Here is an 11,454-nt window from a genome sequence, read left to right as displayed (position 1 = left end):
CCGGATGGAAACTTGAAGTAGCCGGTAACTTACATGACATAACTCAAAAAACAAAGGTGGTTACATTAGATAGCTAATCAAGTAGTTGGTTACATAACCATTTAGTCATAGTTGTTTAAACTCCAATGGCTTTTTGGGTTTTTACATACATCAAACACAGAAACACTCACCCTCACCCTTCTTTAGGAACGTCATCTTTATCTTTATTTATATATATATAAATCTCCATCTTCATTTACATAAATTAATCTTAATCTACATCCATTTAAGGGAGAAAAAAAGAAGGGGGGGATATTTGGATTTATTACGGGGAAAATGAGCGATTTTGGTCACCAGCACACCGTCGCCGGAGTCATTCACCACCACCGGAGTTACCCACTTGGAGCTGTTATGGCTGCAATTAATTACTTGGGTAATCATTTACTTAATTCACCTTATATGTAATTAGCTTGTTATGTTCCTAGTAGCAATAGTTTACTGTATTTAATAGTTATAGGCAAGATTCTTTGATGGAACTTTAGTTGGTTGATGATTTTGATTATATCAATTGGTGATAATGATCTTGTGATGATTGGTGAAAATGGTTTTTATTTATATACTTCATACTTTTGACAAGGATGATATATATCATCCGATCACCTAGTGGGGGCTTTGTGAGGGATTCCTTTTGAGTGTACTTTACGACCGAGTTTATAGTGGTTTTATGGTACCTTCATTTAAAGTCTTAAGGGTCCGTGGTGTCATCCAACGAAGATTTTTCCGCATTCACGTAGGTTCAAATTATTACATGTTTTACCAATAGCATAACCAAATTACATGTAACGACTAAAATCTAGGAGTTGCCACTAGTAGCAAAGGGGACTTCTTATGCACGGGAATCCCAAACATCTCACTCATGTCCAATTCTTCCCCTCCTTTTCCATTAGGCACTGCCAAGTCATATTTGTATACTAAATTTGCTAAAGCAAGTTCATTAACCACTATAGCAAATTGAATGCCCGGACATCCTCTGCGGCCAGCACCAAATGGAATGAACTCATGATGGAGCCCTTTATAGTCAATTGGACTGTTCAAGAACCTCTCAGGTTTGAAATTATCTGGTTCTTCCCACACTGCAGGATCTTTTGCTATCGCCCAAGCATTTACAACCACCATTGTACGTGCTGCAATGTCAAACCCCATAAGTTTGACATCTTGAGTGGTTTCTCGCTGAATAAGTAGCGGGACCGAAAGATGCAACCGGAGCGTCTCTTTGATGACAGCCTTGAGGTACTTCATTTTTTCTAAATCCCTCTCAGTAATCATGGATTTTCCATTTGCTATTTCTGTTACTTCTTGTTGTAGTTTTTTCATCACTCTAGGATGCCTTATTAGCTCACTAACTGCCCACTCTATATTTGTAGATGTTGTATCAGTTCCCGCAACAAACATGTCCTACAATAATTATAAGTGGGCTTTAAATATATATGAATAAAATATTGTTAGGACATACTTATGCACATACATATATTATGACATTATAAAATTTCCAAACACGTTGTGATTAATGTATGGAAAAATAGTACGTCTTACCAAGATGACAGCTTTGATAGAATCATTGTCAATGATGAAGCCACCTGCATGTTCTTTCTGGACATCAAGCAAGATGTCTACTAAATCTTGACCTTCATCACTCCTAACAGAACCATTTGTCTCTCTTCTCTGAGTTATATGTTCTTCAATAACACTCTCCAAAAACTCATCTAACTCTTTAGAAACTTCCTTTATTTTGTGATTTAAACCACTTAAATGATCCACCCATGACAACAACGGAATATAACTCCCAATGCTATGAACTCCAAAGAGATGCATCATTCGTGACAACAAGTTCTTAAACTTTGAGTCACGATATGTTTTACCCAAGGCCACCCTACAAATTACATTATTTGTAGACGAAACTACCAGCTCACTTAAATTAAATACGGAACCACAACTTTCTCCAATCTCTTTTATCATCAAAGCCATCTCTTCTTCTCTGACTTTTTGAAACGACAAAACTCGTTTATTACTCAAAAGGTGGAGCACTGCAATGCTTCTGAACTGTCTCCAGTATTCTCCGTATGGAGAAAATGCTATATCCTTGGAACCGTAGGTAAATGCATTAGGGATTTTTAATTGCGGTCTACTGCAAAAGACTAAATCATGGGTTTTCAAGATTTTTTCAGCTACTTCTGCAGACGAGGCTACAAGCATCGGCACGCTACCAAGATGAATCAGCATAAGTGGACCATGTTTCTTGGCCAAGTCCAAGAGAGAGTGATGGAGGATTGCTCCTAGCTGGTGGAGATTTCCAATGAATGGGAGCTTCCACGGAGATGGTGGTAAGTTTTCTTTGTTTCTAGACATAGAAACAATCTGTTTAAACAATATCCAAATCAATAAGACTGAAATTGAAAAAACAAAAGGGGATTGCTGTATGAATGGAAACATCGTTACAATCTGATCTTTCTTCAGATATAAGACTGGTATGTGTGGTTCCAACTCCTGTTGAACCTATATATATATAAATTTCATATGTCTTGTATCTAGCTTATTTACTGATTTTTAAAAAGTGTATGATGTGTATTAAACAGTTTTAAATACATATAATTACAATTAATCTATAACTTGATAGATGCAATTATGTGTGGAGGCCGGCATGGAGGCCGACTATTCAGAAGCTAACACATATAAGTCAACACCTCAATAATGGGGAAAATTGCAATACTTAGACAATAAAAGTATATAGAGAGTTGCATCATCAAATATAAGTCAACACCTAAATAGGTAAATCACAATGTTTAAACATATAGAGTTGCATCATCCAATATTGAAAGCCTACACATTTTATGGGTCCTGATTGAACTAATTAGAGTAAAGTACTGGTACTTGTATACAAATATACTATAATAGTACCTCCTGAACCGGATTAAGACACCTTAACTAAGGATTATCAAAGAAACCCAGAAATACTTATCTCCTGTAATATCTTAATTAAGTAGATTTTAGTTAGTTTTGTCAGCAGGAAAAAAAAAAACGTAAATGTTTTAGCAATTGCATTTATAAAAGTTGGATGGGTAGTTTAGACTTTTCATGTAATATTATCTACCTGTATAAATACCCTCCCAATTCCATATAATAGAAAATGGGCTCAATTGACAAATAAAGAACTCATCTGAAACTGCCTAAATAAAACACACTGAGAGCACAAATCCTCCATTTATCCTGAATTTTGGTTCAATTCGAGTGATTTTGGCTGTGGTTTTGCTCGGCACTCATTTTCCTCCATAACTATAGATTACGATGTTTCTCAAGTAGATTTTAGAGTGGAAAAGTTACTGGAGCAGAAGATTCAATCTCGATTTGTGTTCATTTTTCATTTTGTTCCTCCTCTTAATTGTTTCTATAATCCGGTAATACCTTTTTTGAATTTCAGTTGTAATTAGCTATTAAAGTGACTTTTTCATGCTTAAATAATCTGATTACTTATGCTTGATTGATGCTGAATTGTTTATATCATATATACATCTCGGTTTGTAAGAATTGCTAGTTTGATTTTCGGTTCATATTTCAGCTGTGATTTCTTTTTAAGTTGATTACAAATCTGTGTTAGCAGATTACTTCTGCTGAATGTGTTAGTTTCCTTGTTGAAATTTTGTTTTGGCTGAATTAGTTTGCTAAAAAGCTGTTCTGTAAGCTTGGCATTGTGATTGCATGCCAACTGAATATGCTTGAGGTTAATGAGATGTTGAATGTAGCTGAGAGGTAGCTGATCGAGTGCCTAATTCTAATTTTGATTATCTTGAGTTACTTTATTTTGCTGGTTGTGTTGTGCTTGAAGGGTGTTTAGTTCGGTTTTGATAAATAAGTTCTATTTTAGTATTGATTGTTGCCAGTTTGGTTCTTAGTTTGGCTACATATAGTTGCCGGAATTTTTGTCAATATTGGACAGTGATCTAGAGGCTTCATAGATTTTGTTTTAGTTTATTCTCATTGTTCAGCTAAGTGTACATCGGTTTTACTTAGTTTGATTGGTGTGCAGTAGCAATCAAATTGCTCGTTTTTCTGTCATTTTTGCTCATCATGTGTCTATAACAGCTTGTATAATGCTTGCTCGGTATTAATCATCAGTGTTTGGGGGCCGAATCGACGATATTTTGGGTTATTTGGGTTTTAGGCTTGAAGGTGGAAATATTTATTTTTTAGAATGACAAACTATTTCTCTGTTACTCCTAAACTACACGAATGCCTAAGATGCATTGTTCATTCCCGAATTTGTGTTAACCAAGTAAAATAAACAAAAACAGAAATAAACATTCAAAGCACAACATTTAAATATTCTTTATAATGGTTAATTCTATATTGATTAAAAAATCAACCAATTACAAGGTCAGTTGTGGTGATCGATTTAGTTCGACACTCGATACTTAAGCTACACCTATTTGAATGACAAATAAGGTACCCTAGACAAGTACTTGAACACATTTATAGGACTCGCCTGGACTCCATGACCCCTCGCTGATGCGGGTCCCTGGTGAGTCCGTAGGGTACAAAGGAAAGGACGGCTTAGATGGAAATAGATCTAAATCCTATTCTCTCTCACTCCCCCCTCCCACTACTCTTCTTGTAGAATTATAGGCAAAATTTCCCATTTATGCTCGAGTGGAGACTACGTGTCAATTAATGTATGTAGTCAAGTCTTTAACATTAACCCTGTGGTGGGAAGCCAACAAGAGCATTTAAGACTTGATCATACCCAACCATCAAGAGCATGTTAAGTCATACGCAGATGCTTGAGTGCTTTCTTCTAGATTCTCTTTCCAGCTGTTTTCTTGTCGAAGCCTTGGGTCAGTGACTGATTTGTCAACACTCTCTGACCAGAGACAAAATATAAAGAGAATATGATTGAATAGCAGAAGTGCTACTTAGACGATTTGGTCTACTACCTCGGCTTGATCTATTGGGAATGGAATTTATTTTTTGTTTATCAAATTTTCTTTGTGTTTTGGAAAATTTAAGTTTTAGTTTGTGTTATATATATATGTGTGTGTGTGTGTGTGTGTGTGTGTGTGTGTGTGTTTGTGTATTAGTTTGTATGTATATATTAATTGGGTATTTGAATGATGAATATGTTATTAATGTAGGTAAAAAAATGTTTGTAGAAAGGATGTATGGGAAATTGATGAGACATGCTGAGTGTTTGTGGGAAGGACAACCCGAACTGACGCGGACATTCTAAGGTCATGTATCTAACTCGTATATTTACAAGTTATCTATTCCTATCATTATCCTATAAGTCGACTATATCTTGTTCAGGTTGATTGGTAAATTTTAGTGCTAGTGAAACATGTATGTAATTTAGAGTTATATATAAATTGGGTTAGATGAATTCCCCCTCTATGTAGAAAGATGTAAGATAATGTGAAGTATCTTAAAAAGCGAGTGCTATTTTGTGAATGAAGGGTTAATGTCCTGCCATATTCTTCTTGTATATACTTCATACAACTGACACGGTTAATATCATCCGATCACCTACTAGGGGCATTGGAAGGGATTCCTTCTGAGTGTACTTTACAACCGAGTTTATAGTGCGATTATCTTGTCTCCTTCATTTAAAGTTTTAAGGGTCCTTGGCTGGTGTTGTTCTGATTCACATATAAGGGTTCATTAATCTAACAATTATTTTTTTCCGCATTCACACAAGGTTAAATTCTTAGAGATGATATATATGCATTTTAAGTAAAATTATTCCATGTTTTTTTTGCCAACAACATATACAAATACATAAGATAAAGATATTTAGTATTGATAGAGGATTAGAGATGTTTAGCTTCTTAAAGCATTAAATTACATGTAACGACTAAAATCTAGGAGTCGCCACAAGTAGCAAAGGGGATTTCTTATGCACGGTAATCCCAAACATCTCACTCATGTCCAATTCTTCCCCTCCTTTTCCATTTGGCAATGCCAAGTCATATTTGTATACCAAATTTGCTAAAGCAAGCTCATTAACTACTATAGCAAATTGAATGCCCGGACACCCTCTCCGGCCAGCGCCAAATGGAATGAACTCATAATGGAGCCCTTTATAGTCAATAAAACTGTTCAAGAACCTTTCAGGCTTGAAATCATCTGGTTCTTTCCACACTGCAGGATCTCTTGCTATCGCCCAAGCATTTACAACCACCGGTGTACGTGCTGCAATATCATACCCCATAAGTTTCACATCTTGAGTGGTTTCTCGCTGAACAAGTAGTGGGAGTGGAAGATGGAACCGAAGCGTCTCTTTGATGACAGCCTTAAGGTACTTCATTTTGTCTAAATCCTCCTCAGAAATCATAGATCTTCCATTTGCTACATCTGTTACTTCTTGTTGTAATTTTCTCATCACTCGTGGATGTCTTACTAGCTCGCTAACAACCCACTCTATATTAGTGGATGTTGTATCAGTTCCAGCAGCAAAAATGTCCTACAAGAAATATAAAATATTGAAGGGCGCTTTATATATTTTGTTTGAAGAAATTTTTGCCCACATAAATGCTGTAATATTATACAATTTTCCAAAACAAATTGTAGTTGATGAATGACAGTAGTACATCTTACCAATATGACAGCTTTGATGGAATCTTTATCAACGATGAAGCCACCTGCATTTTCTTTCTGGACATCAAGCAAGATGTCTACTAAATCTTGACCTTCATCGCTTCCGCAAACTGAATCATTTGTCTCCCTTCTTTGAGTTATATGTTCTTCAATCACACCCTCAAGAAACTCATCCAACTCTCTACAAACTTCGTTTGTTCTGTAATTTAAAGCACTCAAACGATCAACCCATGACAACAATGGAATATAACTCCCAATGCTAAGAACTCCTAATAGACCCATCATTCGTGCCAGCAAGTTCTTAAACTTTAAGCCATGATACGTTTTACCCAAGGCCACCCTACAAATCACATTATTTGTAAACGAAACTATCAGCTCACTTAAATTAACTATAGAACCACAACTTTCTCCAATTTCTTTCATCATCAAAGCCGTTTCTTCGTCCCTGACTTTTTTAAATGATAGAACTCGTTTATTACTTAGAAGGTGGAGTACTGCAATGCTTCTCAACTGTCTCCAATACTCTCCATATGGAGAAAATGCTATATCCTTGGAACCATAGAAAATTGCGTTAGGGATTTTTAAATGGGGTCTACTGCAAAAGACTAAATCATGGGTTTTCAAGATTTTTTCAGCTACTTCTGCAGACGAGGCTACAAGCATCGGCACGCTACCAAGATGAATCATCATAAGTGGACCATGTTTCTTGGCCAAGTCCAAGAGAGACAGATGGAGGCTCCCTCCTAGCTGGTGGAGATTTCCAATGAATGGGAGCTTCCACGGGGATGGTGGTAAGTTTCTTTTGTTTTTAGACTTGGAACTAATCCACTTGAATGATATCCAAATCAAAAAAACAGAAATTGAAAAAATAAAAGGAGATATTTCTGTGTATAGAAACATTGCTACAAGCTTCTTTCTGCAATTCTATTAAATGGCAAATTAGTAAGTGTTATTATGTTTACTGCAACCACAAACTTGGACCTATATATTTGATGTGGACCTGTGTATATATATATATATACACATATATAATATAATATAATACACGTCTTGTATCTAGCTTATTTAGTGTTTCATAAATATACACATATAATTATAAATAATTTGCTAGATGCTATCAACACATGGAATCATTGTCATACAACTCACATGAATAGTCGAACAATATCTAATATTAATTTTTCCCATAAAGACGTTTTTCGTTTGATTATTTTTCTGAGGCAAACAAAATTACTTGAACAAATCAACGGGCATGCCGGCGTGTGCTTACCAGTTGTACTCATTACCCACTAGGGTTTTTTTTTTTTTTAACGTCACAATTCTGTCTATTCACAAACACATATAAGTCAAATTAGGTGGGTTAATCACAGTACCTACACATATAGAGTTGCATCATATGGGTCCTATTTGAGCAATGGTAATACCTCCGCAACTAGATTAAGACATCTTAACTAAGGATTAAAAAAAAAAGATAAAATTATCTCTTGTATTATATGTTAATCCAAAGATTGGACAAGTGATTCATTGGACCATCTGGACGGACTCTGCTAATGTATATCATCAAGCGAATAAATTCACAAGCGAACAACATCCAATCGATTGACTCGCTGACAAGGACTTAGTGGTCAATCTTTTCCGCTAAATGCATCAAGAGAATATTACTCTTTTTTTGGTTTCCTAAAGTAACATTTCCCCATATATAAGGTCATCCCATCTTTTGTTTGTGGTTGTAGCAGCTACAGACTTGCTTACTTCTTTTAGCTATCAGATAAAAATGCCCACCCTATGACCCATAACTCAAAATGAGCCATGCGATGAGACGATATAAATATAAATTAAATGCAATGTCATATTGTCACATGTCATGTATTAGAGGCTTAAAACTTGTTTTAGTTTATTAATAGATGGAAAAAAAAGTAAAAGTTATTTCTAATGCCGTTTTTCATTGGTTTTAGGTCCTAATACCGTCTTTGATGGTGTATGGGGTTGGTTGAAATTTAGACAGTTTTACCCCTACCAAAAGGTAGAGAGACTGTTTACAGGTTCTACCAAAGGTAGAAAAGGATTTTCAGTCTTGGTGGGCATGACGATCGAGCTCATAACCTCCGTCTGTAGAGGCAAGGGCTCCCTGATCCAAATCCAACCAATAGATGAGTATTTTTTTTTTCTTTTTATGAAGCGTTGGGAAAGTAAGAAAGACAAATATATATTAAATCGAAGAACTTCAGACCTTGGGCCCAGTTATCTAATGGGCTATTGCTGGCTAAGTCAGTTAGTGCAATATGGACTACAAATTACAATAGTCCAGATTCCCTTTCAACACTCTTGTTTTAACTTCTAACTATCGTCTAGGTTCAAAAGATATAAATTGAAATTCATTTTTCCATTCTTTTTCTAACTTCTCCTGTTCATGTAACTTATATTATTCAAATGTGGCCATTATTATTTATTGTTTTGTCTAATAAAATATCAAAACGATAATATCAACTCAGTATTCTTCATTGACGGGCTAAATTAAGATTATACAATTTTAGAAAAGGTTATATGACAGCAACTTATTATATAGTTTTTCTATAATCTTTATAAAATGTAAAATGACCAAAAGCATCCATGACATGTAATGGCGGATCCAGACATTTATATATAAGGGGGCACAATTTTTCTTATTTTGTTATTATATTTCTTCAAATTTATGTAATCTATATAGGAAATATATAAACTTATAAATATGATGGGTCATAAGTTTCTTGTTGAACATGCAGAGGCGGAAAAAGTTTACCTTGTTTAATATCATACAAACAACACTTTAGTTTTAAGGGGTTATAATCTAGTTGAAGTAATCGTCACATCCTTATAATGATTGTATTATATAGCACGGTACCCGCGCGATGCAGCGGTAGTCGTGGGGGCGACGGTGTGATAGTTGGGCGACGGTTGGTGATGGAGCGACGTTGAGCTGTGTATATAATTGATGTAATGGTTAATGGACATATTTTAAAACATAAAGGATTGATATTGTAATTTAATCATTAATGTTAAGGAGGAAGTGTATGTAAAAGTATTTTAAAGGGTGCCAAGTGAAAATATTACATATTTTTAACATTACCAAAAATAAAAAAGGCTATTCTTTTTATAATATATTATAGATATGTAAAAATATAGTAAGATCACAAGATATATTGATATACATATAGTATTCTTATATATAAAATTTTTGTATGATATATTTGTCAAAAATAAACGTGAAAATATAGTTTAATTTGTTATGCAATCTATAATCTTAGATTGTTGAATTAAGAAACCTTTAACTTATAAGGGGTTTTAAGAAGGAAAAATGATACACACACAAAAATTCCCCCTGATTTTATATTTGACCCTTAAATTTATATATGTATCAAAAATGTCCCCTGATTTTTAACGTGGATGTACCCAACATACGTACAGCCCGCTGTACGTATGATACCCCTTTATAAGAAATCTTTCTTCCAACATATATAAAACATTATAGGTGATAAATAACAAGTTCAAAGTTTTAGGGACTAAATTGAAAATTTAGATATAAAAAAAGGACCTAAATGGATGAATTATGTGTTGTTCTTATCTTCTACCTAGACTAGATACCTGCAATTAAAACCTCCCCTGCTGCTACACAAATGAACGTCGTCGCCAGAGGAAAAAAAAAAGCACCAATAAAAATGAGTTGAGGGTGGGGTGGTGACCCCCTCATTCTACACTGGATCCGCCACTGATGACATGCATGGCACATGGTGTTACATCCCCTTAAAGCTTTGTGTCGTGATTCGACATTAGAAAGTCTGACATACGTTGTTTATTCTTTTTAAACGTCATTAATTAATAACTAAACAAATAAAATGCTAATCTTGGACTACCAGTATTGAATCTTGGAGGAGACGATTCTGTTTCGAATGAACTTTTTAGCGCGAACCCGGTTAAAACAACGTATACTATGTTGGTTTATCAACAAACAAGGATTTGAATGCTGATAATATTTGGTACTATAGAGACTGACTGAGAAAAGTCACGTGCCTTTCTACTCACTAAGTTACATAAGTGGGGCGAATATCTCCCAATCGGTTTAATTTGGCTCGGATTGTATAAGCTAGTTTCTCACTTGCATTTTATTTGTTTAATTAATATTTAATGTCGTTGGAAAAAAAACAATTTATGTTAAATCTATCGCGACACGAAGCTTAAAGCGAAATTTATCTTTCAAAATTAAAAAATACAAAACAATACAAAAAAAATTAATAACTAAACATTAGGTATGAAACCAACAATATTGTACAAACGTTAGGTACCATTTAAATAATTTAGAAACACAAAAAAGTATTTTTACCCCTCACGTGCAAGTCACGTGGGGGGATTTTAACGGCCATCAAACGGTGTTTGGTTCCCGTATGGTCGGAGTGGAGTTTAAGAAACGTTGGGTATGATCCGCGTAATATAGAAAGGAAAAATATCAAGCCAACAATATCGCATAAATGTTATGTACTTATTAAGTAATTAACTTTATTATGTAAGAGTCATAGAAATTGAACCATAACAAGCATTTTATAGTTATATTTTGGTTACCTTTCTTGCAATGGTTTTTGATGACGTATCCACTTAGACCATCAATACCCAGGAAGATGCCGAATACTACACGCAGACTGCACGAAGCCTTTTCGGTAATTGTTTATACAACCAATCTGAGAAGAATGAGATGGATAGAAATTCGATGAGGTTTTGTGGGGTGTTTTGGGATTTTTTGGCGATTCCCTTTTCGGTAAGATTTTCCTCTTGTACGTCATGAATAATTGGTACATTAGGTTG

General features: G+C 34.8%; 2 protein-coding genes and 1 long non-coding RNA gene across 5 annotated transcripts; 1 reads left to right on the top strand and 2 right to left on the bottom strand.

Annotated features, from left to right (window-relative positions):
- Positions 1 to 230: 230 nt before the first annotated feature.
- LOC122607047 lies at positions 231 to 7,567 on the top strand. 3 transcript variants are annotated; one of them, XR_006325015.1, is made up of 6 exons: positions 231 to 412; positions 987 to 1,269; positions 2,205 to 2,360; positions 5,163 to 5,258; positions 6,172 to 6,322; positions 6,633 to 7,567. It is a non-coding gene; the product is annotated as an uncharacterized LOC122607047 (long non-coding RNA). The 3 variants fall into 3 exon arrangements; XR_006325013.1 differs by having other exon boundaries at positions 232 to 412; positions 2,195 to 2,360; XR_006325014.1 differs by having other exon boundaries at positions 234 to 412; positions 1,119 to 1,269; positions 2,195 to 2,360.
- On the bottom strand, positions 741 to 2,484 carry LOC122607046 (cytochrome P450 Tp4149-like). Its single transcript, XM_043779968.1, has 2 exons — positions 1,573 to 2,484; positions 741 to 1,434 (listed from the first exon to the last, which is right to left on the bottom strand). The coding sequence occupies exons 1-2, from the start codon at positions 2,467 to 2,469 to the stop codon at positions 826 to 828; spliced, it is 1,506 nt and encodes a 501-aa protein (XP_043635903.1). The 5' UTR covers positions 2,470 to 2,484; the 3' UTR covers positions 741 to 825.
- On the bottom strand, positions 5,794 to 7,534 carry LOC122607045 (cytochrome P450 Tp4149-like). Its single transcript, XM_043779967.1, has 2 exons — positions 6,622 to 7,534; positions 5,794 to 6,487 (listed from the first exon to the last, which is right to left on the bottom strand). The coding sequence occupies exons 1-2, from the start codon at positions 7,519 to 7,521 to the stop codon at positions 5,879 to 5,881; spliced, it is 1,509 nt and encodes a 502-aa protein (XP_043635902.1). The 5' UTR covers positions 7,522 to 7,534; the 3' UTR covers positions 5,794 to 5,878.
- Positions 7,568 to 11,454: the final 3,887 nt, after the last annotated feature.

The sequence above is a fragment of the Erigeron canadensis genome, chromosome 7 (genome assembly GCF_010389155.1).
Source record: "Erigeron canadensis isolate Cc75 chromosome 7, C_canadensis_v1, whole genome shotgun sequence".
NCBI classification, from domain to species: domain Eukaryota; kingdom Viridiplantae; phylum Streptophyta; class Magnoliopsida; order Asterales; family Asteraceae; genus Erigeron; species Erigeron canadensis.
This window is presented reverse-complemented; position numbering and strand designations above follow the sequence as displayed.

What these genes read in the sequence shown, in the direction of transcription:
- LOC122607046 (XM_043779968.1), bottom strand. Translation starts at nt 2,469, where the DNA reads ATGTTTCCATTCATACAGCAATCCCCTTTTGTTTTTTCAATTTCAGTC. An exon ending in CTATCAAAGCTGTCATCTTG is followed by an intron (nt 1,435 to 1,572) that starts GTAAGACGTACT and finishes TAATTATTGTAG; the next exon opens with GACATGTTTGTTGCGGGAAC.
- LOC122607045 (XM_043779967.1), bottom strand. Translation starts at nt 7,521, where the DNA reads ATGTTTCTATACACAGAAATATCTCCTTTTATTTTTTCAATTTCTGTT. An exon ending in CCATCAAAGCTGTCATATTG is followed by an intron (nt 6,488 to 6,621) that starts GTAAGATGTACT and finishes TATTTCTTGTAG; the next exon opens with GACATTTTTGCTGCTGGAAC.